This window comes from Aspergillus puulaauensis, chromosome 6 (genome assembly GCF_016861865.1).
Source record: "Aspergillus puulaauensis MK2 DNA, chromosome 6, nearly complete sequence".
In the NCBI taxonomy this organism is placed as follows: Eukaryota; Fungi; Ascomycota; class Eurotiomycetes; order Eurotiales; family Aspergillaceae; genus Aspergillus; species Aspergillus puulaauensis.
Window position 1 is genome coordinate 2,776,326 of NC_054862.1, and position 26,919 is coordinate 2,803,244.

At 55.6% G+C, this 26,919-nt stretch overlaps 17 protein-coding genes across 17 annotated transcripts; 11 read left to right on the forward strand and 6 right to left on the reverse strand.

The window, feature by feature from the left end:
- Positions 1-1,965: 1,965 nt before the first annotated feature.
- APUU_61093S (uncharacterized protein) lies at positions 1,966-3,941 on the forward strand (the record flags this gene model as incomplete). Its single annotated transcript, XM_041694396.1, has 8 exons — positions 1,966-2,143; positions 2,203-2,498; positions 2,561-2,729; positions 2,798-3,027; positions 3,084-3,230; positions 3,289-3,520; positions 3,638-3,774; positions 3,840-3,941. 8 exons carry the CDS (start codon positions 1,966-1,968, stop codon positions 3,939-3,941), a joined length of 1,491 nt encoding a protein of 496 aa, XP_041560231.1.
- A 390-nt stretch (positions 3,942-4,331) lies between these two features.
- On the forward strand, positions 4,332-6,101 carry APUU_61094S (NAD-dependent succinate-semialdehyde dehydrogenase; the record flags this gene model as incomplete). Its single annotated transcript, XM_041694397.1, has 5 exons — positions 4,332-4,367; positions 4,432-4,519; positions 4,590-4,825; positions 4,896-5,400; positions 5,467-6,101. The coding sequence occupies 5 exons, from the start codon at positions 4,332-4,334 to the stop codon at positions 6,099-6,101; spliced, it is 1,500 nt and encodes a 499-aa protein (XP_041560232.1).
- Positions 6,102-6,252: 151 nt separating this feature from the next.
- Positions 6,253-7,608, forward strand: APUU_61095S (SMP-30/gluconolactonase/LRE family protein; the record flags this gene model as incomplete). The annotated part of the gene is made up of 3 exons (XM_041694398.1): positions 6,253-6,894; positions 6,950-7,144; positions 7,219-7,608. The coding sequence occupies 3 exons, from the start codon at positions 6,253-6,255 to the stop codon at positions 7,606-7,608; spliced, it is 1,227 nt and encodes a 408-aa protein (XP_041560233.1).
- Positions 7,609-8,004: 396 nt separating this feature from the next.
- APUU_61096S (NAD(P)-dependent oxidoreductase) lies at positions 8,005-9,071 on the forward strand (the record flags this gene model as incomplete). The annotated part of the gene is made up of 2 exons (XM_041694399.1): positions 8,005-8,925; positions 8,994-9,071. 2 exons carry the CDS (start codon positions 8,005-8,007, stop codon positions 9,069-9,071), a joined length of 999 nt encoding a protein of 332 aa, XP_041560234.1.
- A 97-nt stretch (positions 9,072-9,168) lies between these two features.
- On the reverse strand, positions 9,169-10,734 carry APUU_61097A (uncharacterized protein; the record flags this gene model as incomplete). The annotated part of the gene is made up of 1 exon (XM_041694400.1): positions 9,169-10,734. One exon carries the CDS (start codon positions 10,732-10,734, stop codon positions 9,169-9,171), a length of 1,566 nt encoding a protein of 521 aa, XP_041560235.1.
- A 245-nt stretch (positions 10,735-10,979) lies between these two features.
- On the reverse strand, positions 10,980-12,782 carry APUU_61098A (uncharacterized protein; the record flags this gene model as incomplete). Its single annotated transcript, XM_041694402.1, has 1 exon — positions 10,980-12,782. The coding sequence occupies one exon, from the start codon at positions 12,780-12,782 to the stop codon at positions 10,980-10,982; it is 1,803 nt and encodes a 600-aa protein (XP_041560236.1).
- A 343-nt stretch (positions 12,783-13,125) lies between these two features.
- On the reverse strand, positions 13,126-14,243 carry APUU_61099A (NAD(P)-dependent oxidoreductase; the record flags this gene model as incomplete). Its single annotated transcript, XM_041694403.1, has 4 exons — positions 13,126-13,194; positions 13,241-13,735; positions 13,799-14,172; positions 14,219-14,243. 4 exons carry the CDS (start codon positions 14,241-14,243, stop codon positions 13,126-13,128), a joined length of 963 nt encoding a protein of 320 aa, XP_041560237.1.
- A 359-nt stretch (positions 14,244-14,602) lies between these two features.
- APUU_61100S (cupin domain-containing protein) lies at positions 14,603-14,995 on the forward strand (the record flags this gene model as incomplete). Its single annotated transcript, XM_041694404.1, has 1 exon — positions 14,603-14,995. One exon carries the CDS (start codon positions 14,603-14,605, stop codon positions 14,993-14,995), a length of 393 nt encoding a protein of 130 aa, XP_041560238.1.
- Positions 14,996-15,183: 188 nt separating this feature from the next.
- On the forward strand, positions 15,184-15,482 carry APUU_61101S (uncharacterized protein; the record flags this gene model as incomplete). Its single annotated transcript, XM_041694405.1, is given in 2 exon segments — positions 15,184-15,203; positions 15,215-15,482. The coding sequence occupies 2 exon segments, from the start codon at positions 15,184-15,186 to the stop codon at positions 15,480-15,482; spliced, it is 288 nt and encodes a 95-aa protein (XP_041560239.1).
- Positions 15,483-15,600: 118 nt separating this feature from the next.
- On the forward strand, positions 15,601-16,143 carry APUU_61102S (uncharacterized protein; the record flags this gene model as incomplete). Its single annotated transcript, XM_041694406.1, has 1 exon — positions 15,601-16,143. The coding sequence occupies one exon, from the start codon at positions 15,601-15,603 to the stop codon at positions 16,141-16,143; it is 543 nt and encodes a 180-aa protein (XP_041560240.1).
- A 39-nt stretch (positions 16,144-16,182) lies between these two features.
- APUU_61103A (cupin domain-containing protein) lies at positions 16,183-16,840 on the reverse strand (the record flags this gene model as incomplete). The annotated part of the gene is made up of 2 exons (XM_041694407.1): positions 16,183-16,353; positions 16,412-16,840. 2 exons carry the CDS (start codon positions 16,838-16,840, stop codon positions 16,183-16,185), a joined length of 600 nt encoding a protein of 199 aa, XP_041560241.1.
- A 369-nt stretch (positions 16,841-17,209) lies between these two features.
- Positions 17,210-18,049, forward strand: APUU_61104S (uncharacterized protein; the record flags this gene model as incomplete). Its single annotated transcript, XM_041694408.1, has 2 exons — positions 17,210-17,716; positions 17,780-18,049. The coding sequence occupies 2 exons, from the start codon at positions 17,210-17,212 to the stop codon at positions 18,047-18,049; spliced, it is 777 nt and encodes a 258-aa protein (XP_041560242.1).
- A 224-nt stretch (positions 18,050-18,273) lies between these two features.
- APUU_61105S (uncharacterized protein) lies at positions 18,274-19,339 on the forward strand (the record flags this gene model as incomplete). Its single annotated transcript, XM_041694409.1, has 3 exons — positions 18,274-18,662; positions 18,749-18,830; positions 18,896-19,339. 3 exons carry the CDS (start codon positions 18,274-18,276, stop codon positions 19,337-19,339), a joined length of 915 nt encoding a protein of 304 aa, XP_041560243.1.
- Positions 19,340-19,398: 59 nt separating this feature from the next.
- On the reverse strand, positions 19,399-20,662 carry APUU_61106A (uncharacterized protein; the record flags this gene model as incomplete). Its single annotated transcript, XM_041694410.1, has 6 exons — positions 19,399-19,444; positions 19,513-19,579; positions 19,652-20,050; positions 20,101-20,217; positions 20,267-20,418; positions 20,475-20,662. The coding sequence occupies 6 exons, from the start codon at positions 20,660-20,662 to the stop codon at positions 19,399-19,401; spliced, it is 969 nt and encodes a 322-aa protein (XP_041560244.1).
- A 444-nt stretch (positions 20,663-21,106) lies between these two features.
- On the forward strand, positions 21,107-23,160 carry APUU_61107S (flavin-containing monooxygenase; the record flags this gene model as incomplete). Its single annotated transcript, XM_041694411.1, has 7 exons — positions 21,107-21,351; positions 21,410-21,452; positions 21,507-21,751; positions 21,808-22,061; positions 22,122-22,258; positions 22,307-22,405; positions 22,453-23,160. The coding sequence occupies 7 exons, from the start codon at positions 21,107-21,109 to the stop codon at positions 23,158-23,160; spliced, it is 1,731 nt and encodes a 576-aa protein (XP_041560245.1).
- A 187-nt stretch (positions 23,161-23,347) lies between these two features.
- Positions 23,348-24,498, forward strand: APUU_61108S (alpha/beta hydrolase; the record flags this gene model as incomplete). Its single annotated transcript, XM_041694413.1, has 2 exons — positions 23,348-24,270; positions 24,333-24,498. The coding sequence occupies 2 exons, from the start codon at positions 23,348-23,350 to the stop codon at positions 24,496-24,498; spliced, it is 1,089 nt and encodes a 362-aa protein (XP_041560246.1).
- An 11-nt stretch (positions 24,499-24,509) lies between these two features.
- Positions 24,510-26,629, reverse strand: APUU_61109A (flavin-containing monooxygenase; the record flags this gene model as incomplete). Its single annotated transcript, XM_041694414.1, has 4 exons — positions 24,510-25,394; positions 25,443-25,579; positions 25,631-25,884; positions 25,935-26,629. The coding sequence occupies 4 exons, from the start codon at positions 26,627-26,629 to the stop codon at positions 24,510-24,512; spliced, it is 1,971 nt and encodes a 656-aa protein (XP_041560247.1).
- Between the last annotated feature and the right edge of the window lie 290 nt (positions 26,630-26,919).

Genomic DNA, 26,919 nt, shown 5'->3' on the forward strand with positions numbered 1-26,919 from the left:
CCGCCGAATCCGGCGCGCGCAACGTGCTCCTCATCGACGCGTGCCCCGAGAACTGGGCAGGCGGAAACTCATACTTCACAGCCGGCGCGTTCCGCACAGTCCACCACGGTCTCTCTGATGTCCTACCGCTCGTGAACAACGTCGACCTTGCAACAGCGTCCCGAATCGACATGGAGCCGTACACGGCGGCGCACTTCAGCAACGATATCGCGCGGATCTGCATCGGGCGGTCAGACCCAGATCTCTCGGGGACACTAGTGGCCGACAGCAACAATGCGGTTAAGTGGCTCGCAAGCCACGGCGTGCGGTTCCAGCTGTCATTCAACCGGCAGGCGTATGAGATTGATGGACGGTTCAAGTTCTGGGGTGGGATGTGTCTCAAGACGCAGGAGGGCGGGAAGGGGTTGGTTGCTGATGAGCGGCGCGCGGCGGAGCAATTAGGTGTGAAGATTATCTTTAAGACTGCAGCAAAGAGGCTCGTTCTTGATTCGGCGACTGGGGCTGTCCGCTCGGTTATTGTCGAAGACGCAACTGGGGAACGCGAGATTCGGACTGGGGCTGTGATCCTCGCGGCGGGCGGGTTTGAAGCGAATCCGCGTATGCGCGCACAGTTCCTAGGACCCGGGTGGGATTTCGCCAAAGTGCGCGGGACGCCGTATAACAATGGGGCGTGTTTTGAGATGGTGATCCGCGACGCCTCTGCGAAGCAGGCAGGGAACTGGTCTGGGTGTCACTCTGTGGCGTGGGACGCGAATGCGCCTGCAAATTCGGGCGACCGGGTCATCTCGAATGAGTTTACCAAGTCTGGGTACCCCCTGGGGTTGATGCTGAATCTTGATGGTGACCGGTTCGTCGATGAAGGCGTGGACATGCGCAACTATACCTATGCAATCTTTGGAAAGGCGATTCTGGGGCAGCCAGGGCATGCGGCGTTTCAGGTTTGGGATGCGAATATGACACCCTGGCTGAGGAGTGAAGAGTATCGGGAGGAGATTGTAGAGCGGATTACAGGCGAGACGTTGGAGGAATTGGCGGAGAGGTGTGCGGAGCGTGGGCTGAGGAAACCGGGCAAGTTTCTCTCGACGATTAAGCAGTATAACGAGGCTGTCGCTGCATTTCAAGTCGAACACCCCGGCCATAAATGGGATCCAGCTGTCAAAGATGGTCTGTCTACGCAGTCAACCCGGAAACAGCTCGCACTCGCTAAATCGAACTGGGCTACGCCGCTTATAAAGGGGCCCTATGTGGCAGTTAAAGTGACCTGTGGGGTGACATTTACATTTGGGGGCCTAGCAGTTGACCACGAAACTGCTGGCGTTATCTCATCAGCCACTAACTCTACCGTCCCTGGATTGTATTGTGCTGGTGAGATGTTGGGCGGCCTTTTCTACGACAACTACCCCGGAGGCAGTGGGCTTACGTCTGGAGCTGTGTTTGGCCGTAGGGCTGGGCGTGCGGCGGCAGCACAGGCGCGTAAGCAGAGCACCGGGGCGAGACTTTAGGTAGTGTTTATATTTAGGCAATTCTTGGGAGATGTAGAGGCAAGGCTATAAGCAAGAGTCATTCTCATTTAATCTACCTGACACTATGTTCCAATCTCAAGGCCCTGCAGATATTCTCTGGCATACTTATATAATTGTATCTAACAAAAACTGACACAGGGATGTGATCGTACATAATGGCCTTTTGCTGATTTGGTTCTTTGTTTACTAGCAGAACTTGAGCTACAGAAGTACACAGGCCCATCATTTCGCACTCCCAGTTTTCCGAAAGAGCCGAGCCCAACTCATATACCAAACCTAATGATCCAAAATTCGGCAATGGTGTGGGGCTTCCGCGTTCCGTGCCCCATGATTTCAGCCATCTTGGCCATCATGCTTTAGGGTTAGAGCTGCTCAATGTTTTATATTTCCCAAGTTTCCCCCTCGTTTACATCTGATCATATGGACGTCGGTATAGCACAAAATGGTTTCCGGCGGAAAAGCAAATCGCTACAACTTCCTCATTGCCTTCTTCGTCACCCTGGGCTCCTTCACCTATGGCTACAACTCCTCCGTGACCGCTGGTGTCATTGGCCTGCCCTCGTTCTTCGCCTATCTCGACATCACCCCGTCCACAACCCAGGGAGATTCAATTATCGGCGGTAAGCCGTCGAACACATATCTTCAAGAACCCGCACTAACTGCGTCCTCACATTGGCAGCCATCAACGGAGTCTACCTCGCGGGCGGCGCAATCGGCTGCTGGACGTTAGCCTGGCTCGCAGATACAATCGGTCGCCAGCGAACAATCCAGATCGTCTGCGTGATTTGCGTCATCTCTGCTGCGATTCAGGCTGGATCGGTGCACGTGGCCATGTTTCTGGTCGGCAGGCTCGTAAACGGTTTTGGTGTGGGCTTGATGAACAGTGTCATTCCTCTCTTTCAGTCTGAGATTTCCCCGGCTGCGCAGCGCGGACGGCTTGTTGGGTTTCATGGGTTTATTCTTGTCGCAGGCTACGTATGCCTTCATCTTCCTTCTCACCCGTTTGAAGACGAACACGGGGATAACCGGGCATACAGAGTTGCGGCGGCTGGACCACGTTCGGAACCTACCATACGACCAATACGGCACTCCAATGGCGGCTGCCCCTTGCGCTGCAGATCCTCGCGCCCCTGCTTCTTCTATGTGGGAGCCCCTGGATCCCCGAGTCCCCCCGGTGGCTCGTGAGTCGTGGGCACGGCGAAAAGGGTACGTCGCGCGTTCCCCGCGCCTCACAGGAGAGTGCGTCTGCTAAACCCCCGATTCTCAAAATGTAGGCCTGAAAATCCTCGAGGATTTGCATCGCACACCAGACGATCCCGACGCAACGGGCGCCCACATGGAGTACGAGCAGATCAAAGCCCAAGTCGCACTCGAAGCAGAAGAGAAGCTCGGTAGTCTGCTCGAGTGTCTTCAGAAGCCGCATATCCGGAAGCGCATGATACTTGGTTTTCTCGTGCAGTGGTATCTGCAGAGTACAGGGGTTCTTGTTGTATTCAATTACCAGGTATGGGTTCATTTCACTAAAGGTTTGTAGACCGTGCCACTAACCATGATACCTAGACTCTCCTCTACGCTAATCTGGGTGTGACGGGCTCAATTCCCCTCCTCCTCCTCGCTCTATACAATCTAATCGCGGCAATATTCAACCTCTGCAACGCACTCGCACTCGACCGGTTTGGAAGGATCCGTATCATTACGATAGGCGTCGTACGCCTCACCCCATCATCCCCCTAAAAAGCCCTAGGAAAAGCTAACAAGCAAACAGGTTGGCTGCATCGTCGTCCTAAGCATCTACACAGCCCTAGTTGCGGAATACGCCTCGACAGACAATCACGTCGGCAATGCATTTGCAATCCTGTGCCTTTTCCTGTTTGCCGTCTTCTACGGCGGCTGCCTCGACGCGTCCAGCTACGTGTACGTCTCGGAGATCTTCCCCAACTCGGTGCGCGCGCACGGGGTCGGGTTTTCGATCAGTGGGCTGTTTTTGTCGAATATCCGTGCGTTTTCCTTTCCTTCCTTCCCACTTCTTTCTTTGTACCCTGCGTCGCCCTGTGTTCAAGTAGAGAGTTGGACTGTTGGCCTCTGGTCCACTAACCCGATCCATTCTTCACCAGTGTACACGCAAGTGGCGCCAACGGCCCTCAGCCACGTCGGGTGGCGGTTCTTCTTGCTATTCATTTTGTTACCTGCCGCGGGCCTGTATCCGTTCTTAAGGTACTGCCCCGAGACGAAGTTGCTTTCGTTGGAAGAGGTATGTTATGTTCCGTGCTTTTTGGCTCGAGGATGCGCGCCTCTGCTGACGGATGTGGAAAATAGCTCGCAGGGGCTTTCGGCGATCCGGTCACTATGGAGAGAGACAGCGAGAGCGAGAAGAGAGAGGCGGTTGCGGAGCACTGCGAGGGGATTGGCAGTGTGTAGGTCTAAGTGTGTTGGATCGGAAGGGGTGGTTAAGCAGTGGTGATCCCGGTGTTTAGGATGTTGGGAGAGAGGGAGCAGGGTTGGTAGCCTTGGGCGATGACTTGTGTGTTAGCTCCAACCTAGTCCTACCAATAATAGCCGAATAATACAGGAATGAGATGTTGGCGAGACGAGCAGTACCGAGAGGACATTGCTGTAAACGCTCGGTTGATGAATGCCGAGCTTCTGTGGTCGGCATTCGCAGCCATGTCTGGGTTGTTGGTTCGTACCCCGCAGGTTCTCATGTATATATGCCTAGAGGGGTAAAGGTGATGCATTGAGAGTCTGATATTCGTATAGCTCTGTCAAGTACTGCATCGATATTTCCTCGCAAGCCCTTATTCCGTGACAATGGCCGAAATCCTGTTTAAGAGTATCCCCTACACTGTACGCTGCCCCCATCAGTATCGCATCCAAGCAAAATGCACCATCTTAACTCGGGATACCACAGTTCAAAGACCCCTCCCTCCTGGACACGCGCGCGTTCATCGGCGGACAATGGGTCCCTGCGTCTAGCGGCGAGACATTCCCCGTTTACGGTACGCCGCAGACCATTCATGGATTCGTACCAAAACATAAATAAATATACACAGCTCTAACACTTAGCAGACCCCTCCGATAACGCAAATATCTGGGACGTCGCGGATCTAAACTGCGACGACACGCGACGAGCCATCGAAGCTGCACAAACGGCCTTCAAAACCTACCGCAAAACCTCCCACCGAGAGCGCCGCTGGCTGATCCGGCGCTGGGCCGATCTCATCAAAGCCAACGCAGATGACCTCGCGGCAATATGTACGCTCGAGCTAGGGAAGCCCTTTAAGGAGTCTCTGGTGACAGTCAAGGTGTGCAGGCATATCCCATGCCCCCCTCTGCTGCCTCAAATGGCCCGGGAAACGAAAATAACAAAGATAGTACGGCTGCGACTTCCTGGACTGGTTCGAGTCCGCGATCGAGCGACACTACGGCGAAACCATCCCGGCCGCCAAAGGCGACAACCGGATCTTCACGATCCGCCAGCCGCAGGGGGTCGTCGTCGCCATTACACCCTGGAACTCGCCCATCGCGATGGTTACCCGCAAGGTCGGGGCGGCAATCGCGGCGGGCAATACCGTCGTGTGTAAGCCGGCGCCCGAGACACCGCTGTGCGCGATTGCAGTGGCCAAGTTGTTTGAGCGAGCGGGTGGGCCAGCCGGGGTGCTGAATATCCTCACGGCTTCGGCGGCGAGAGCGCCTGAGGTTGGGAGGGAATTTACGGACAATAAGCAGGTGCGGCATCTTAGCTTCACGGGGTCGACGGCTATCGGGCGCTATCTGCATGCTGAATGTGCGAAGAGCTTCAAGAAGACGAGTATGGAGCTTGGCGGGAATGCGCCGTTTATTGTCTTTGGCGATGCTGATTTGGCAAAGGCCGCGGAGGGTACGTTACATATGCTCTTGCAGTTGCACCCTGTGCCGATGGATCTGTAGCTGACAGTGAGGACAGGAGTGATCGCGTCCAAGTTCCGCTCATCCGGCCAGACATGCGTGTGTGCGAACCGGATGTTTGTCCACGCCTCGGTCATTGATGCATTCGCAGGCCTCTTATCCCAGAAGGTCCAAGAGACGTTTCACATCGGGTCTGTCTGGGACCCCAAATGCAACTTCGGCCCCTTGTATTCCCCCAAAGCGTTTGAGAAGATCAACGCGCAGATACAAGACGCGAGAGACGGAGGAGCAACTATCGTACTCGGTGGAAGTGCTGCCAGCACCACTAAGTATGGCCCAAACTTCTTCCCCCCGACGATCATCAAGGGTGCGCGGCCGGAGATGCTCTTCATGAAGCAGGAGACCTTTGGCCCGGTGGCGTTTCTAGTGCCCTTTGATACAGATCAAGAAGCAATTAACTTGGCGAACAACACGGATTCTGGCCTTGCGGCGTACTTTTATACCGAGGACATTTCGCGGGTGTGGAGGGTGAGCGAGGAGCTGGAGGCGGGAATGGTTGGGGTTCGCGTTGGCTTGATCAGTGCGTGTGAGCAGCCATTTGGGGGCATCAAGGACAGTGGGACTGGCCGGGAGGGGGGCAAGGATGCACTGGATGAGTACACGGAGGTCAAGAGTGTGACTGTGGGGGTTTAACCTGCTCCACACTGTCCCCCAGACTGTTGTCTTCGGCTACCGGCTTCCAGGCAGAGACTCGGCTATAGAGGCCTTGGGAGTTATATGTACTCCTATAAGTAGCTGCAGGACACCGAGTATATCTATCAATCCAGTATCATTGTATTCAGTCATGAAGCCCCAACACGTTTTGACAGCCACCACGGCCGTCTCCAGCCTGTCCACCTCTCTGGGCTCTGCCACCCCCATCCCCAACATTGTCTCCATTCCCGCAGAATACACATACCTGCTCCCCGCCGGGTTCCAAGGAAACCTCACTCAAGACTTCATTCTCACCGACGTCGACGACCCCACAATCACCGCTCTCCTCTCACAAGCCCAAGTCGCCCCCTTCATCTCCTACAGCGCAGAATTCACCAACCTGCTCGGCTCCGCAACACTCGACACCATCGTCGCCCCCAGCGACACAGACTTCCCGTACTCTTGGGCTGGCGAGGCTGGCATCTGGCTCCCGGACCTCAACCAAGTCTGGTGCACAGCGACATACGACCGCCCGGCCTCTCTGTATATCATATCGTTGGATACTAACACGGTGACCAAGTTCGAGGGCCCGCTCGCGGGGCCGGCAGGCGGATACTACTTTAACGGCACTGTCTACCTTGCCCTAACAGGTGACGCGACGGGGCCAGCGGGTGTCGTTGCGATCGATCCGCGCACGCACAAGGTCACGCCTGTTGTTAACTCATACTTTGGACTCGAATTGCCGCCCGTCGACGATCTCGTCGTTACCTATACCGGCGGACAAAAGCACATGGTACGAGCCCTTGCAATCGCTGGTTGGCAACCGGACTAATCTGCACTGCATGTAGTACTTTACCTCGCTGTCGCTGGACATCTTCGATCTGTACATTGGCCGTGGCGCTGCAGTCCTCCCCAACGCAGTATGGAGATTCAGTCCAGAGACCCGCAGTCTTGTACCGATTATTCCTCGCGCCGACGTCTTCTCGCCGAATGGCATCGCCGCCAATCGAGAGTTTACGCACCTCTACGTCACTGACTCCTCGGTAATGACTACACCTCACCTCCCATGTTAATACCAACATTGAACGCAAAGCAACCTTCTAACCGACAGTCCCAGGCAACCGCAACCGTCGGCGGCGGCGCAGCCTACAACATGACAAGCTCACCGGCAATATACCGATATGACCTCTCCGCCGAGGGGACAGTGAGCAACAAAGTGTTGCTGGGCTTTGCGCGCGAAGGCGTCCCCGACGGCCTCAAAATAGACGACCATGGCCGGATCTGGACAGCCGAGTACGAGGGGATTGTGGTGCGCAGCCCTGCGGGGCGCGTGCTGGGGGTGTTTAATAAACAAGTGATGCTGGGCACCGCGGAGCCGACGATTGAGATTACCAATTTTGCGCTGGCGGGCGATACGCTGGTTGTTCTGGCGGTGGATCGCGTGCACACGGTTACCCTGACTGAGACGGTTATGGAGAAGGGGAGGTTTTCGGTGCCTGGGTTGTAGAGGGTGGTTTTGAGTATGGAATTGAGCCGGGGACTTTGTGGGCTTGTATGTAGAGGGGGTTGGCATGGATATGGGATTCACATCGCTGGTTAGCGAGAGCCGAGACTATGTACCTTGCAAGTCCATCGACGGCTGTAGGTGTTCGGTACACTCAATCCAAAGTAAAATCTTGCCCTTTTGGTTAGCCTGTCGCGAGTATAAAGTCCTCCCAGTAGTTTTCGTCTACTTCGCCCTCGCACCAACCCAGTTCTTACCATATCATAACACATCCCAGCGCATCCCAACACATTCAAAACCACAGACATGGAAGCAGACATTGGCTTCATCGGTAGGCCCTGCACACATATATCCCCTCCCCCACCAGTGTAAACTAACTGTACTCCATGCCTCGGCAACATGGGCTTCCGCATGGCCGTGAACCTGCGCAAAAAGATGCCCTCCGCAGCAACGCTCTACATCCACGACATCGTCCCTGCCGCATGCCACCGCTTCGCGACCGAAAACAGCCACAATGGACCGATAGTCGTTGCGAGCTCCGCCGCAGAAGTCGCCGCGAAGTGCCGCACCTTGCTCACCATCGTGCCCACGAGTCAAAATGTCCAGCAGGTGTACCTGGACCCCGTCACCGGGGTTGTTGCGGCGCCGCCCAATGCGGCACGGTTGATGCTCGAGTGTAGCACCATTGAGATTGCGGCGACGAGGGAGATTGGTGAGAGGGTGATGAAGAGTGGCGCGGGGGTGTACGTTGATACCCCAGTGTCGGGCGGCGCCCGCGGCGCAGAGGAGGGGACGATTGCGTTCCTTGTTGGACACCCAGGGCCGAATCCTGATCTTGCCCTGCCAGCCACTGACACCGAGAGCAAGGGTAACAGCGGTGACGGTGGCCACGACATCCCCCGCCGCATCAAAGATACAGTAGGCTACATGGGCTTGGCCTCGCGTGTGAACTTCTGCGGCTCCCTAGGGTCCGGGCTGGTGGGCAAGATTGTGAACAACTACATCTCTATTAACAATGTGCTCTCGCTGGCCGAGGGGATGGCCTTTGGGATCCGGCACGGGGTCGACAAGATGGCGCTGTACAACTGCGTCAAGGCGTCGAGCGGGGACTCGTGGGTGCTCGAGAACAAGAACTCGGTCCCTGGTGTGATTGCGCGGTCACCGGCCAGCAATGGGTTCCTGGCAACGTTCCCGGCGCGCATGGTTGTTAAGGATCTGAGCTTGGGGATTCAGGCTGCGCAGGCTGTGGGGATTGATCCAAGCATGGGCAGGAATGCGCTGGTGAGGTTTCAGGAGGCGGATGAGGATCTCAGGACTACGGTGCGTTTTCTCTTTTCGCCTTTTTGTATAGTGCGAGTGAGGGGAAGCTGATTGATTCATGCATACAGAATCTTGATTGTACGTCGGTCTGGTTGCATCTGAACAACATGGTGGACGAGTGGTTGACGGAGAGTGCGCAGAAGTAAATGTGGTTGGTTATCGGATGCTAGGAAAGGATTCTACAGCCCTATCATGCTTGTATATACAGAATGCCAGAAGCAGATTGCCTTTTATCGATCACCATCAAATACCCCCTCCGCGCTCCCCCAACAACGGCTCCCTCTCCCAGTCCCCAGCCTGATTTTCATCCCCCTGCATCGCCCTCCACCATGGCGGCCCCGGCTCAAAAACTCTCTCCATCTCAACCCCTGGCGTCACCCCCCTCGTCTCCGGAACGCACACAGCACACCACCCGAACAAAAAAGCATTCACTCCACAAAAGATAACCCATGTATACCAACCTGCCAGCGTAAGGAGAAATGGGGTACAGACAGCATTCACAATCTGAAACACCCACTGCGCGCACGTCGTGATTGCGCAGCAGCTCGTGCTGAGGTGCGGAGGAAAAATCTCCGCGCAAAAGTTCCACGCGATTGGGCCGTGTCCGATTCCGAAGAAGAAGGCGAAAGTGTAGACGGCCAGGAGGGCAATTGTGCTTGTTGTTGCTGGGGCTGTGGAGGTACCTCTTGGGGCAGTTTGTTGGTGCTCGAGGCGTCGCACGCAGAATGCCAGCACGGCGAACGATACAGCGCACACGGCTGTGCAGAGGAGCAGCCAGAACCGGTGGCCCTTGATGCGGACGAAGCAGAACATGAAGCCGAAGGCGGCGCCGAGCTTTACGAGCCCAAATGTCCCCGTTAGGAAGAGCGAGGCGGAGGTCGAGGTGAACCCTGCGCTGGCGAAGATGGTGGGCGCGTAGAAGTTCAGTGCGTTTGATCCGCTCAGTGCCGTTACGGCCATCAGACCCACGCCGCAGAAGAGCCGTCGGCGAAGATTCGCACTGCTAGCGAGGGCCTCGTATAGTCCCTCCCTCTGCTTCACAGGCGTATCATCATCCGCAGGAGCAAGAAGGCTCCCCTGGCAGCACGCCTCGACTTCGAGGGCAAGGGCTTCCGACTGACATGGACCCTCCTCCCCTCGTAACCACTCCAGAACCCCCCGGCACTCATCTCTACGGCTCACAGCCCCCAACCACACCGGCGACTCCGGCAAAACGCCCAAACTCGCCACAACAAGAATAGCCCCAAAGACCACCTGGAACAGCACCGGCAGCCTCCACTGCCAATGGACCCCGTCGCCAATCAGCATATGCGCCACATACGCACCCCAGAACCCCACCAGCGCCGCGGCCTGCATGCTTACCTGCCACGCCGCAAGCAACATCCCCTTCACCCGCGGGGTTGCAATCTCGGCAATGTAGATCGGCGTCGCGAGCGTCCCCACACCCACGCCGAGCCCATTGAGCAGCCGGCCGGCATTGAAGACTATAAGCGAGTGCGCTGGCGGGGCGGACTGCAGGATGGCGCTGAGTGTGTATGTTGTGGCGCAGAGGGTGAGCGCCTTTTGCCGGCCGAGCTGCGAGCATACGGGGTTTGCGGCCAGGACACCGAGGAGCGCGCCTAGGAGCCAGAGGGAGATGGTGAATGATTCGGCCGCGGCGTGGGACTTTGGGGGGAGGGCGTCGAGGGCGAAGTAGTGGGTGAAGGAGGGGAGGGCGAGCACGCCGCCGATGTAGCCGGTGCCGTAGCCAAACATGCAGGCTGTAGTGCAGGCGAGGGCGGTGGCTAGGTAAAGGTTTTTGGAGGACATGTTAGTAGAGATGGAGGTGACACTACATAGGGTTGTGAAGCTGTGTACAAAGGTGGATTTAGCAAGATATGTAGTAGAGATACAGAGGTGAACCTTGGAGCCAAGGAGCGAGGGCTGGCTATATTCGGCTTCAATTGCGACCTGTTCGGTAATGGACAATAACAGATACGTCCTGCATTCAATCATTCTCCCCACCGTTCTCTCGACCATCCAGCCAACCAGAACCAGAGATAGGATGAACAAAATCACCCTTCCTGCTCCTCCAGCCTCTTCTTCTCCGCCCTCTTATGCAAATGCCCCGCAATAAACTCGTCCTTCTTCTCATTCGCATCAACCACACACCAACAAAGCAAGCACCCAGGCACCGTAAACGCGATACAGACGAGAAATACCGTACGGTACGCCTGCGAGTACGCAACCCGATACGCCAGCCTCGCTGCCTCTTCCACCGCGCCATTCACTCCGGGAATCAGCGTACTGTTGTTCAGCGGCGTCCCCGCACGAAGACTCGCGATGAGCTGCTCGACAGACGACGCGGGGAGCCCTGCGTCAATTGCTGCGGGCGCGACATTCACGGGGATTGTCGTGTTCAGCCGGTTGCGGATCACGGTGTTGTAGACGGCCGTTGCGATGGTCGAGAAGAACAGCCGGATCGTCCCTGTGAGCCCGCCAGCGCTCCCGATTTCCTCCTGCGAGCGCAGCGGGTATGTTGTTGCTGTTAGCGCGATGCCTTCCATTATCCCCAGGGAGAAACTGCCGAGGCCCATGAGCACGCTGGTCAGCGTCATGTTGAATGGGTCTGCGGCCAGCGCGCCGAGGAGCGGCGTTGCGACGATCGTCGAGATGCAGATGGGGAGTTTGACGCGTGCAAAGTGGGCGATGAGCCCGCCGACAGCCTGGCTCCACACGTAGCACAGCACGAACAGCGAGAGCATGTTGCCGGTCTTGTCGTGGCCAAGGTCGGTCCAGACGTTGGAGACAAGACCAGGCCAGACGGAGGCCCAGCCGTAGTATGTCGAGCCGGCGACGCAGGTCATGCCGGTGATGGCCATTAGCGGGAGGTTGGTGAAGAAATGAATTTCCACAAAGGGGGTGATGGACTTGGTGTAGGACGGCAGCCACATTTCGAAGCCTAGGAAGAGGGCGAGGCCGACGATTCCACTGATCATTGTTCCAAGCACTTGGCCGCTGTCCCAGGGGTATCTGTTGCCGCCCCAGTTGAGGCCGATCAGGAAGCACGTAAAGCTGGCGGCGTATAGGAGGAGCCCAACCCAGTCAAATGATAGGAGGAGCCTGAACAAAGCCTGCCGGCGATGGAGCATCTTGAAAGTTGGCGGGTGATAGAAGGCCCACCAGCAGAGTGTCGAAAGACCATTGAGCGCCACGAGAAGGTAGTAACTCCCACGCCAACCCACGTCTGTCTGGGTGAAGAAATCATATGAGATCTTCGGGCCCAGCCAGCTAGTGAAACTGCACGCGTAGACGATGGCGTTGGCGACGAAGCGCCACTTCATGGGCACAATCTCACTGATGATCCAAAAGTAGCTGATCTGGACTCCACCAGCGAGACCCAGGAGCACCGTTGCTCCGATAAGCTGCTTGACCGAAGTAGCCTGCGAGGCCCAGATGGCACCAACCGTGCCGAGGACAGACGCAGAGATAAAGATCCACCGCCGGCCAAAGACATCGGAAAGGCGACCGATAATCAGGGTCGATATACCTTGAGTCAGAGTCCACGCGAGTGAAACCCAGGTGATGTCGGGATCTGGGCCGATCTCACGGTCGATGTCGTTGAGAACAGGGGCAGCTAGACTGAACCCGCCACTTCCGGCGTCTTTGGCCAGGATGATGGCAATAAAGGTTCCGATGAACTCCCAGCTGTACCAATAGCTGCGCGGGATGGTGTTTGTGGTTGCGCCGCGAGCCTCTGGGGCTCGGTCGTCGTTGACCATCATGCGGTCGACATCGTGGGGGTCTGTGGATTTTGCAGAGACATTGTCGCAAGCATCCTCAATCTCCAGAGGTTCGCTGGGCTTTATCTCAGACATGATAGTGGAAGGGCAAGGCTGGGTGGTTCTCAAGCGGCAAAGGGAGATGAGGTCTCCTTTTATAGACTTCAGCGGCGGCCAACCCTGGACCTCCGTGTGTGGGCCAGACAGTCAAAGGACGAGTGAGCCCGGCTACACTTGTCGTGGTGGCTTCGGCTGCCATATCCCCAGTCCCCGTTACCCCAGAGTGCTGGAACTTCCCCGGAGATGCCCAGCAGGGAGTGTGGGGGCGGACATTTCGCGTGGCAAATGGTAGACTACATAGACAAGATTTTGACCCCCCCGGTTGATTTACCGGACCGGATAGAATGGCAATCGATCATGGAGAATTGATTCTACTGCTCTAACTGGTCTCTATATCCTCATCCGTAAGCCCATTGATCATCAGCCACACCGAAGTCGCATCGCGGTCCTACAGCTGTTAGCAGAAGCCACAAAGAGGGGTTATGCTGGCGCACCCGACACCGAGGATCCTCCATTGCCTTCTTAAACGTCTCCAACGCAGTGGCCGCCATGGTCGTCTGAACGCCCGCTTGCTCACCAGCTTCTACACCCAGGCTCAGGTCCTTGACGATCATAAACGGCCGGAACCCCGCTTTGAACCCGTTACTCGATGGCAGGTGCGGGATTACCCCGGGACAAGGCTGGAAGTTGTGAAAGGTCGCGGAATTCCCCCCGGAGTTGCTGATGCATTTGAAGAGGACGTGCTTGTCGATGCCCAGACGCACGCCCATGGACATGGACTCTGCGATCGACAGCATGTTACAGAAGGAGAGGTAGTTGTTGCAGATCTTGGCGACGAGCCCGTTTCCCAGTCCGCCGCAGAATACAACTTTCTCTGGATTCGCCATCAGATGCACGACTTCTTTGATGCGTGCTCCTGTCACTGTCTCCTCGTCAGACTGGCCGAGCAGGAACGAGAGCGCACCGTTTGCGGCACCGATTGGGCCACCCTGTCATCTCAGCACGCCACGTCCATCAGGTAGTAGAATGGTTTAAAAAAACACCAAACTCACAGAAACAGGCGCATCGAAATACATTCCAATCCCCGCCTGTGCAACTTTGGTGCCCACCTCCCGCGTGGTCTGCACATCGATCGTACTGCACTCCAGAATTAGGCGATCACCCTTGGCCGCGTTGATCACTGCCCCCGGGCCCTCCAGGTAAACGTCGCGCACATTCTCGCTCTTCGGGACAATTGTAACAAGCGTCCTGCTTTTGTTGACGCCCGCCAGTGGGGAATCCACGATCTCAACTGGGCCGTGCTGCTCCAGCTCATGCTTGAACCGCTCACAGGACTCGCGCACAACATCGTACACGAACAGTGTTCGAGACGCGTCCATTTTTCTCCGTAAATTGCTGGCCATACCGTAGCCCATGGCGCCGAGGCCTGCAGGTGTTACCTCTTGTGGTTCTCTGGAAGATATGCGGCTTACCGATGAATGTAATGTGGTCGTCCATTGGCGCTTTACTGTGGGTTGGAAGGTGGATATGTTTACACGCAATTGGGAGCAAGGAAAGAGTGTCTTTTCTTATCCCCATGACGGAGTATCTTGTTATGTTTTCTCGACCCCCACTAGCCTGTCGGTTAGCTCTGGCGCGCGCTCTGGGCTCTGGATCTGGTTTCCCCGCGTTGCAGTGCCGTAATTGCCGAAGGCCGATGTATATGAAGCCGGAGGAGGCTATCTCAAGTCTTCCCCAACGCACTTGGTATATATGCGGTACAGCCTACAGTAGACAACGACATCGTAGAGTTCACGTATTCCTATTCACCTATACCAAGGCCAATCCATCAATTCGCAACCAAACTCCTCTACAAAATGCCCCAATCAATCATAATCCCGCACTCCAAAACCGACGAAACCGCCGCAGTGCAGCGCACATCGACATTCACAGGCCAGGTCTGGTCGCAGATGGTGATATCATCCGGTAACATCGCGATCGGGAACAACGTCTTTATGCCGTGCGCAAGGACGCACTGGCACACGCACGAGGGCGGCCAGATGCTCTACGTTACCGTGGGGTCCGGGTGGATTTGTGATCGCGGCGGCGAGCCGCGTAGGATCAAGGCCGGGGATCTGGTCTGGGCGGAGCCCGGCACGACGCATTGGCATGGGGCAGACGAGAATAGTTTCATGGCGCATTTGGCGCTGGGGGTGGGGAAGACGGTTTGGCTGGAGGCTGTGCAGGACGAGGAGGGGGCGAGCACGTAGAGATGTTGCTGCGTCACTGTATGTCTGTCGGGGCGTCGGCAACAACCTCTGGACAGCGCCTCGCCTATCCGGATTTGATCGGGCTTGTCATGTATATATTCCTAGGTACACCTCTATATATGAACCAAGGCAAGGCTCAACAAATGTCCTCTCTCCTTGCCAAAGTATCTCTTCCCGCGAATTTCACCATGTCCGAACCCCCAATCTGGTTTATAACAGGTTGCTCTGGCGGCCTGGGCCTCGCACTGGCCAGAGCCGTCCTCGCGCATGGACACCGACTCATCGCGTCGTCGCGGAACCCGTCCAAGAAATCACATCGCAGGGCGGCCACTGGATTGCGCTTGGCACCACTGCGGACAATCTTGAAGAGATTGTCACCCACGCCGAGGCGATCTATGGCTATTTTGACATCGTTGTTAACAATGCTGGTACGACGAGGCTCCTCACTTGTCTTATACAGCCCGATCTAACGCCAGCTGCGACATAGGGTATCCCATCTGTGGGGCGTTCGAAGATCTCAGGTACCCCCTCAACATTTCTCGCTCCATCCCTATCCTATCCTTCTCCAACTGACACGAATTAGTCTCACCGCGGCCCGCGCACAAATGGAAACCAACTTCTGGGGCCCCTGCCGAATCATGAAGGCCGCCCTCCCAGGGATGCGGTCCCGACGCTCCGGCACAATCGTCAACATCTCGTCGACAGCAGGTCTGCGCGTTCTTCCAACGTACAGCCACTACTCGGCAACTAAACACGCACTCGAAGCCATCAGCGAAGGACTTGCACAGGAAGCCGCGCAGTTCAACGTGCGAATCCAGCTCGTCGAACCGGGCGCGTTCAGGACGAATTTCCTCGGCAAGGATAACATCCAGTATGCGCCGCTGAGCGACCCGTATACGACGGGCGTGTGTGCGGATATGCTACGAGTTCTAGGCGAGATGGATGGAAACCAGGCGGGGGATCCGGTGGTTGCAGCGGAGAGGATCTGGGAGGTTGTCATGGGGGAGGGCATGGCGAGGGGGAAGGGGTTGGGGTTAAGGCTGCCGCTGGGTTCGGATTGTATCAAGACGGTGAGGGAGAAGATGGAGAAAGTTGGGGCGGATTTGGACCGGTTTGGTGATATCGCGCGGAGTACTGATGCGAGATGATGCATGTATTCAGACTTGGATCTTTGAATTTGTTATTTTCTACTGTGCCTGTGTCTTTCCCATTGCGTGCACGCTGAATCCTTCTTCCCCAATGGCCTTGCCGTCTACTGTCATGGCTTGCGCGGGGGTTAACATGGAGATCATCCGCGCTGGTTTGTCCTTGGAGGGGTTTCTCCAGAGATGGTTCGTCTGGCGTTGGACGATGGAATCCTAAGACTGCGGTCAATCCAGTAGCGAAAAATATACAAATAGGAGGTGAGCAACGAACCCCGGGTTTCAAGCGCATTTTCTCCCCTGAATCCAACTCCAGCTCCATCTCACCTTCAACCACAGCGACGAAATCTAACGAGACAGTCCGGTGCATCACCGTCTCGGTTCCTGGAGCAAAGTTGGTGGTGTTGAAAATGATGCCGCCCTCGTTGACGATCCGACTGCCAGTATTCAGCACCGAGTTTGGCCTTCTGCGGTCCTCGCATAGATAACCCTGCAGATCTGCGTCGCTCTTCAGATTCGCCGGGAACTCGCTGGTCGCATACGTCCACGAGACGGCGTAGCCGCCTCGATTGCAGTAGAGGATCTCTTGCTCTGGGGCGAACACTGAGCGCCCTTGCGTGTCTAGTGTGGTGATGTGTCGCCTCGCGGGGGGCATGTCATAGTTTAGCTCTGTGGAGAGCTCGATTGGGGTGGATGAGGCCATTGTGTGCGATTCTGTCTGATACTTCTTTCTTTTCACCCAAATCTACCAGAAAATCGTGATAATTTGTCAAAGCAACTTTGTAAATAGCAACCCTAAGCCCCGGCTTTATATCTCGGCTCTCGCTCTCTCGGCACTTCAAGTTTGTTACTTATTCCCCGCCTTCTCCAAAAGTATTCGGGGTAAATCTAGCCAATTAACACGAAGATCAGTGCCGACTATCCTAGGATCTGTGCAATTGCCGATACATTCAGGCAACGTGTCAATGCGTCTTCCAGGTCGCGCAGTATAATTATTCTGTTGTGCCTCCAGTGGTGGAATGCAGTGCATCCCCTGACTTGAACACAGTCACAGTCACAGTCACAGTACACAATGGGCCGTCTCGACGGAAAAGTAGCCCTGATCACCGGCGCCGGGTCCGGCTTTGGCGAAGCCATCGCCCATGGCTTCGTCTCTCAAGGCGCCAACGTGCTCGTCGCCGATATTGCAGTGCAGAACGGCAAGCGTGTCGCCGACGAAATCACTAAGAAAGCCTACGCTGGCGGTGGATCGGCAGCCTTTGTCGAACTCAACGTTGCGCAGCGCGCCGATTGGGAAAAAGGACTTGAGGTGGCGAAGTCGCAGTTTGGGAAACTGGACATTGTCGTGAACAATGCGGGCACGACATATAAGAAGCAAGAGAGCAAAGGTGTTTCCGAGGCCGAGTTTGACAAGATTATTGCGGTCAATGTGAAGAGTATCTATCTCAGCGTTGCAGTTGTCATGCCTTATTTTGTTGAGCGCAAGGCCGGGGTTTATTTGAATACCTCGTCCGTTGCAGGGACCAGGGTTAGACCCGGTCAGGTGTTTTATGGGGGCACGAAGGGATTTTTGAATACGGTATATTCTCCCTTATCCGTTCTTTTAGACCTGTGCGTTGCAAGACACTAATGCAACTGGTAGGTCACGCAAGGCCTGGCAGCTGAGTACGGCCCAGAGGGCGTCCGAGTTAACTCGATCTGCCCTCTGCGAGGCGCAACCGGGCTCCTTGAGATGTTTAGCGGCGTCCCTGACACACCAGAGGAGAGAGCCCGGTTTGCGCAGAGCGTGCCTCTGCGCCGAATGTCTGAGCCGAACGATATTGCCCAGGCTGCGATCTACTTGGCGAGTGACGAGGCTGCGTTTGTCAGTGGAGTGAATCTCCCTGTGGATGGAGGACGGTTGGCTGTATAAACTTGGGAAATTCTGTTGCAGGATCGTTTGACTTGGAGAACACATGGATCCTACCTACATACCGCACTTGTTCATAGCCGAAGCGATAGCCGGTCCCATGGGTTCGAGATGTAAACACCGGCGCAGCTGCCCTAGGAACATAAAAGGCGCCTCTCCGCATGTTCTCCAAGTGCTACATGCACCCAGTACCTAATCATATTGAACACCTTTGAATTGATCCAAAAATGCGCCCAGCAGCCTCCTTGATGAGACCCCGCCACCTGCAATTTCTCCGCCCCTTACGCACTCCCCGATTCCCAACACGTTTCAGCACCGCCTCAAACGCAGATGGAGACCTCATTCCGTTAAAGGACCGCTTCAACCTCGCCGGGAAGTCCTACATCGTCACTGGCGGCGGGAGGGGAATCGGCTACGCTGCAGCGCGCGCAGTCGCAGAAGTTGGCGGCAATGTCTCGATCCTCGACCTCGCTCCCAGCCCAGTCAAGGACTTTGAGAACCTCTCGCGCGAATTCGGCGTCAAGACAAAGTATATCCGCACGGATATCACGCAGGAAGAGAGCGTAACGCAAGCATTTGAGGAGACGATTGGCGATTTCGGGAAATTGGATGGGTGGTATGCGTCTCATCTCATCTCACCTCATCTCCTGATATGAATTTGCCTTCAGAGAAGACCAGCTAATTCAACTCCGTTTCATCCAGCGTCACCGCAGCCGGCGTCTGCCCCGAAGGTGACTTTGCGGAACATAACCTGGCGGACGTCAAGCGGTGCTTTGACGTCAATGTACGCAGCCCATCATCTATGTTATGCTACAGTATCAGTAACAACATTCTAACCGATTCGTATAGATAACAGGAACATTCCTCGCAGCGCAACAGACAACAAAGGCCCTCCTGCGCCAAAACACACCCGGTAGCATCGTAATGATCGCATCGATCTCCGGCTCGTGCGTAAACCCGGGCGTCAAGCTCTCCGCCTACAGCGCCTCCAAGGGCGCGGTGCGCATGCTCTGCACCGAGCTCGGCGTAGAACTCGCGCCTGTGGGCATTCGCGTGAATTCGATTTCCCCGGGGTACATTGACACGGAGCTCCTGGCGCCGCTGAAGGCTGCGCAGCCTAAGCGCATGGAACTCATGCGGAATGAACCGCCGCTGAAGCGGATTGGGAATCGGAACGATCTTACTCCCGCGGTGGTGTACTTGCTTAGTGATGCCTCGTCGTATATGACGGGCGGGGAGATTGTGATTTCTGGGGGTATTCATTGTGGAAGAATTGAGAGCCCATATTTGTGATTTGGTTGTAATGGCCTTGGACTATTTATGTAGCCGCCGCTGTCACTAGAGGTCTAGGTCTATGCTAAAATAAAGCCATGGCGTTTGGTGGAGATCCACAGGCGCCTGCAAAGTTTAGGGGCATCGAGGTTAGAAAAAAAGTGAACCGATTTGTCCGATGGCAATATTCAGACAGTGCCTTGAGATCCCACAGCTCGCCAATGTGTAGGCCTAGCAGCGCCAGGAAGTTGGGGTGCAATACTGGACCAATTCCACATTAGCCGTCGTGCCCTTGTGACATATCTACATCTTGAGTCTATAAAGGCAACTCACCATAATCAGCCGTCGTCCCACTCGCATCAACCCCGTCCTTGGTCGGTCTCATGACCTCAAACCCCGGGTTATCTGCCGCGACGGCACTGAAGTGGCGATTCCAGAACCACCGGACGGCATCTATGTTATCCTCCACCCCAGCGCTGTCCGGGGAACTGGCCAAGCGTGTCCGCTCTGCTGCGTCTGCGATTTCCTCGATTGCTTCGGTGAAGCCAGTACGGAGGATAAACACATCGCCTGGCTGGAATCGGATCCCGTTCTCATGGGCGATCTCCTCGATTGCCGAGATGGTGATTTTGTGGGCAGTAAAGGGCGAGTAGCTGAGTCCTTTTCGCTCTGCGTAGGACTTGTAGTCGATCAGGACGCCGCGTGTTGCGAGGCCGCCTCGTGCATGCCAATCTATGATGGTTAACAGGATATTGTTAACGTATCTACTTAGAGGGACGTACGGTTCAGCGTGGGAAGTCGTCCGTCGCCGTCGTCGTCTCCGTAGTCCTGCACGAGATCCTGGATTGTGGGATCCGCATCGTTGTACCCACGCTTCAGATCCTGGTCGTAAAAATGGCCTGGTCACCGTTAGATTTCATATCCAGAGACCCGTTGGTTGTGACCTACACAGCCCATCCCACTGTGAACTACACTGCGTATTAAACTCAACCTCATCATCGAACCCATGGATCTGCAGCGGCGAGTCGACAAAAGAAATCACTTTATGGCTCAGTCCCTTACGCCCAAAGCCAGGTTTGGGGCTAACACGGAGGGGCCAACTAAACAATAATCAGGGGAAAAAAAAAAGACCGTATAGGGAGTGAGAAGGTCATACTTGAGCGATATTGTCACGCCATCCGTGACTTCAGCAGCCGCCTTTGCTACGACCGCCGGTGTGACTTTGTTCAGACAGCCGTATACATCCTTGCGTCCGTCTTTGTCGAACACTCCCCACGCACAGCGTTTGGCTTTTTCATTTGCTGTTAGGATCGGAAGGTCATCGTAGGCTGGGTATTGACTCATTGTGCCGCGTGTGTGCCGCTCGAGGAGTAGGAGTTGGAGGAATGATTGTTACCACGCTACGCTGGGCAGGAAGAGTACAGAACCAGACATTATTCCCTAACTTAGTTCCTACACAGGTGCACCCATCCCATGGGGAAACCGAGTTGGAGCATCCGTGATTTGGGGGTCCGCCAACAAAAGCCGGTCTGCCACGCCGTCCCCGCCTGCGCGAGAACCGAGCGAAGATAGGATGAAGCCGATTTCAGACGAACAACCGACCCAAAATAGCACGCGGATTCCACGCCGAAGGGGCCTACGCAGGATAAAGTGCTGGTGAATGATATAGCCTCGGTGACAGCTGCAGCGGTTCAGGTCCAAAACTCTCGTTTTTTTCAAGGAATATCATACTCGTACCACGTCATGGGCGACATCGGGCACAGACACGCCACCACAGACACAGGTAAAATGTCCGTACCACCACCAGACCTCGAGGCTCTGCCCTCTCGTTATGGCTGGCCTACCGAGAACGAGAGCGGCTACAGAATCAGAGAGCAGCTGTTCGGGACGGAGCGCCCGCTGCGCGTTGTCTCGCTCGGGGCTGGTGTGGGTGGGATCTGTCTGGCCAAGTACCTGCCAGAACAGCTACAGAACGTGTCTTTGACGGTGTATGATAAGAACCCGGAGGTTGGAGGGACGTGGTATGAGAATAGGTTGGTTAACCCTGTGCGGATGAATGTTCTATTAGTGCTTTGCTGATGCTGCATACAGATATCCAGGCTGCGCGTGCGACATTCCATCGCATATCTACCAGGTGTGTGCCAGCTATATATACTACGCGAGGAGATGGTAAACTAACTGTCAATAGTTCTCTTGGGCGAAGAACCCGCGCTGGTCTCAGTTCTATTCCTCCGGCCAGGAAATCCTGCAGTATCTCAAGGACGTCGTAGACCAGTTCGACCTGGCCAAGTTCTTCCAGTTACAGCATGAGATCATTGGCGCGTACTGGGACTCTGATCGTGGCCGTTGGGAGGTCCATGTCCGAAACTTGGCGACTGGGCAGACGTTTGTCGATACCTGTGATATTCTCATCAACTGTAGTGGTATTCTGAAGTACGTTCGAATTTAAACCACCGCGTCTCAGGAATGCAATATACTGACTAATTCAGCGCCTGGGACTGGCCGAATATCAAAGGCCTGAAGACCTTCCAGGGAACTCTGTGTCACACAGCCGACTACGACGCGCAAACCGACCTCGAGGGAAAACGGGTCGCAGTTGTCGGGATCGGGAGTAGCGGCGTGCAAATTATACCCAGCATTCTCGATCGCGTCTCGCACCTGTACTGCTGGGTCCGGTCGCCGACGTGGATGACGGCCGGTTTCGCGCAAAAGTATGCAGGGCCGGACGGAGCAAACTATTTGTGTACGTCTTTTCTTTTCGTAGCGTGCTTTCGGGGAGATACTTACGGCTTCAATGGTCTAGACTCGGATGAGCAGAAAGAGTACTTTGCCAAAAACCCGGCAGAGTACCTCGAATACTGTAAGAAGCTCGAAGGCGAGGTCAGCGAGGTCTTCAAGATGATTCTGGTTGGGACACCAGAGGCTGAGGCGGCGAAGAAGGTATGCCCACCTACGCCAGGGTTGCCCTTGTGCTGATTGAAGAACCAGTTTTCGATCGACGAAATGAGGAAGAAGCTCGGGCATCGAACCGACATTATGGAAAGGATCATTCCCAAGACATTCAATGTTGGTTGTCGACGTCCCACAGTACGTTACTCCTGGTATCAATTACGCACGACCCTAACGGTAGACAGCCTGGAAACGGCTTCCTCGAAGCCCTGACCTCCGACAAAGTCACTACCTTCCTCGGCGCCATCCAGGAAGTCACCCCAAGCGGGTTCATCGACCACGAAGGCAAGGAGCACAAGGTGGACGTGATCATCTGTGCCACGGGGTTCGACACCTCCTGGGTGCCCCGATTCCCCATCGTAGCCCACGGCCGAAACGTACAGGACATTCAAAGAGCTCGACCAACCTCGTACCTCTCCATGGCTGTCCCCAACATCCCCAACTTCTTCATGATCGGCGGGCCTTACTTCTCTTTTGGCCATGGCTCGTACACAACAATGGTGGAGCTCTTCTTCGACAACATCCTGGCCGTCATCCGGAAGATGCAGACGGATAGTATCAAGTCCATCGCGCCTCGACAAGACGCCACGGATGACTTTGTCGAACACGCAGATCTCTGGCTGAAGCGAACCGCATGGGCGGGGCCGTGTCCATCATGGTTTAAGAATGGGAAGGCAGACGGGCAGCTGACGATATTCCCGGGGTCGAGGCTGGTTTTGGCAGACTTGATTGCTTCACCGAGGTTTGAGGATTATAATATCGAGTACTGGAGCCGAAATCGGTTTGCCTTCTTGGGATGTGGATACTCGACCAAGGAGTATGATAGCAGTGATATTGCTTGGTATTTGGGCACTCGCGCTGGGGTTTTGCCGGCAGCAGCGAAACACGCTTGATTTACTACTATATGTATGTATTCGATGGCAGCCTACCTCGGCGACTTAGTAGTAGTTGTCGGATGCGCTCGGTAATGTTGGCATGTAGGCTCGCTGGGTCTATTTGTATGTTAGTCCCAAGTTCCAAGTTGGCATATAAGGATGTTGCTACACCCTATCTCTCTGCATCTCTACATCCACGCTCATCATGTCAGACTACTCGCAATACCAAGGCCCCTCGACAGAATGGGAGACCTTCGTTGAGAAGAACCCTCTTCCCCCCGGAAACTTTAGCCTCCCCCCTCAAACAATCCGACAAACCGCCAACGCACTACGGGTCCAAATCTCCCAAACCGAGCTAACCAACGAGTCCCTCCGCGACCTCGTTCACTGGCACGACCACTCTATCCTCACAACAGACACCCAAAGAATCCTCGCCCGCGTCTACACCCCCAGCCAGCCGTCCCCCCGCGCCTATCCGGTCTACCTCTACTTCCACGGAGGCGGCCATCTCCTAGGCACAATCGAGACCGAGGACGCGGCGTGCTCGCGTCTTGCCGCACAAGCGAATCTCATCGTCATCAACGTCAACTACCGACACACGCCGGAATTCAAGCACCCGACGCAGGTCAACGATGCATGGGACGCGTTTACCTGGCTATCGCGTAACGCAGGGATTCTCAATGCCGATCCAACGCACGTCATTGTGGGCGGGATCTCAGCGGGCGCGGGGCTCGCTGCGTCGGTTGTCCTCCGGCACCATCATTCCATGCATCAACGCGTGGTGGGTGCAGACTCGGAGGATTCAGAAGCGACGCCTCCCCTGACCGTAATCGGACAGCTCCTCTGTATCCCCTGGCTGGTGCACCCGGATAACTACAACCTCCCGTTGGGTTCCGGAGCAGGGTCGTCCTATGCGCAGAATGCGAACGCACCTGTTCTGCCCATGGCGTTGCTCCGGCTATTTACGGATCTGCTGGGCGCGGGAGATCCCAGCGACCCGGAGTTGAACGTTGGGTTGGCAGGGGATGAGGCTGTAGCTGGATTGCCGAAGACGGCTTTCTTGGTTGCGGGGAGGGACCTGTTAAGGGATGAAGGGTTGTATTATGCGGAGACGTTGGAGAGGAATGGGTTGGTCTCGTTCTCGCCGTTTGGTATATATCGGTGTCTCGGCTAATGAGTTTCTTACATAGGGTACCGACCAAGGTGCATGTCTTCCCTGGACTGCCGCATGGGTTTCGTCGGTTTAGTGCACTTCCCTCGAGCCGGGTATGGGATGAGTTGTTGGTGCGGAACTGCCAGTGGATTCTGTCGGACAGCCAGGAGTCTGAATTTGGTGTTGTTGACACATCTAGGTAGAACTATAGGAGCTATCTAGACACTCTCGGCACAGTGCCGCCACTCACATCGCGAAACTCATATGGGTCCTTATTGAACTCCACGCCTCCCTCCCACTCCTTGTTATCCGAGTAGGCATCCAGATACCAGGTCAGATCCCTGCTGCCTGTAAATTCGAAATCCACAAAGCCCTCGCCTAGAAAGCCCCATCTGTTCCCGTTATTCCAGTACTCGATTTCGTAGTCTTCAAAGTTCGGATGGCGCAGGACTTCAAAAAATGAAAGTCTCGAGCCTGGCCACATGATAATTGGACCGTTTGTGGTCCCCTGCTTGAACCACGAGGAACACGGATCTGCCCAGCACGTCCGCGGGAGGAATGTGCGTGCGTGTTCCATAAAGTCAGCAACGGCTTGAGGCTTGGGACTCAGACGGCGAATATGCTGCGTGCGCATTTTCGTGATGATTTCCATCAGGTGGTTTGTCAACATGGAAATGATCGGAAGAATCGACCCCTGCGCAACAGGCGTAAACGGCCCCGAGCATGTGAAGTAATTTGGGAATCTATCCACGCCAACGCCCAGGTAGCTCGCCGGGAACGAACTCCATTTCTCAGCCAGTGTGACCCCGGGGTCGAGCCCTGTGATGGGGAATCGAGGTCGGAAGGAGGTATCGAAGCCTGTTGCGCAGATTATCACGTCGACCTCGAATTCCTTGCCCGTGGCTGAGTCGATGACCCCCTTTTCGGAGATTCCCTGGATGCTGCTGGTGAAAACCGTGGTTTTGTCGCCAGCCAGGGCTTCCAGGTATCCGTTTCCGGGTGTTGGGCGGCGGCAGGCGACGTTGAAGCTTGACGGGATGATTGCCTCGCGCAGTTCAGGCTTGTTGGCTAGTTTCGTTGACATTTCCTTGTATGCGTACTGTTTTTGTCAGCGAAATGAAGCCCTAGAATCAGAATGGCAACGTACTGCATTCGCCTCGTCTGACTCTGCTGTGTTCCTCAACACAAGCTTGAATCGCTTGTTCAGTTCATTTTCGATCATCTTCTTGTACCTGTGGTACTGCTCTCGGTCGCCATCAAACGCCTTCTTTTGCTCTTCTGTGTCTGGGATCGGTCAGCCGTGCACACAGCCTCAGGGGCCAGGAGTACACGCACAGTCAAAGTTGCGTCCATCCTTGCCAGCAAACTGCTGTCCAAACGCAGCGGTGATCCAGGTTGGGCTTCTAACCCAGGTATACAACTCTGCCACCTCTGGGTAGATCGACGCACACACCTGGACTCCAGAGCTGCCAGACCCAATCACGGCCACCCGCTTGCCCTTGAGGTCGTAGTCCTCCTGGTAGCTCGCCGAGTGGAAGATATCGCCCTTGAACGATTGAAGGCCCGGGATTTCCGGCCACTTCCATGCACTGCACCTAGGTCAGTCCTGCATCAGCGTCACCACGACAGGCAAACTGACTTTAGAAATCCCGCCCCGTTAAGAAGCATATCACACTCCTCCTCCCACTGCCCCCTCCCCCCCTCCTGCCTCAGCCTCACAACCCAAACACTCCTCCCCTCATCCCACCTCGCCCCCTCCACACTCGTCCGCAGAGTAATATACGACATCATCCCCTCCTCCTCCACGATCTCCTTCATATACCTCCAAATCTCCTGACTCGTCGAGTAAAAGCTCTCCCACCGCGGATTCGCCTTCCACGGAAACGTGTACCCCACACTCGGCACATCGCACGCACACCCGGGGTACCGGTTCTCCAACCATGTCCCGCCGATTTCGGCGTTCTTGTCATAGACGGCGATCTCTACGCCCAGCCCGGCGAGCTTGCGCGGTGCATAGTGCAGGAAGTCGATCCCGGCTGCGCCCGCGCCGACCATGATTATTCTGAAGGTAGGCTTGCTGGGCGGAGACTCATTGATCATGTGTTGCGAGACAACGTACCCGCTTTCGCTGTGCTTGTCCCATTCCATGTGGTGGATGGGGCGCGTGGTTGAGGAAGGGTGCGCGCCTGCGGTGTTGCTGCCGATTGTCATATCTGGGGGCAGGCCGTGGGCTGCGAAGACAGGGTTGTGGGGGAGGCTGTCATTGTGCTTGTGGTTGTCCTTTGGGGTGGCTTCCGCAACGAGAGGCAGGGGGGTTAATGTTTGAGCTGACATTGTGGCTTCTGACCGATGGATGTAGATACCAAGGCAAGAGACAAATCCACGGTCTTAAGTATGCTCCAAACTTTTTAGTTTTCGTCCATCTAAACGCCCTTTCTTCCTCCCTCTCCCTCTCTCTCCCTCTGCGAACATTTGCGCCGAGGCCATTGTCTTCCATTGCCGAACGAATCCGGAATGCCGGAGCACATCATCTGTCTATCCTCGCCCCGCGGACACATTATGTCTCCGGTTTCTTGTTGGAGGCCGGTGAGCGTCTCTTATTTAGTTGTCGGTGGTTTGATGAT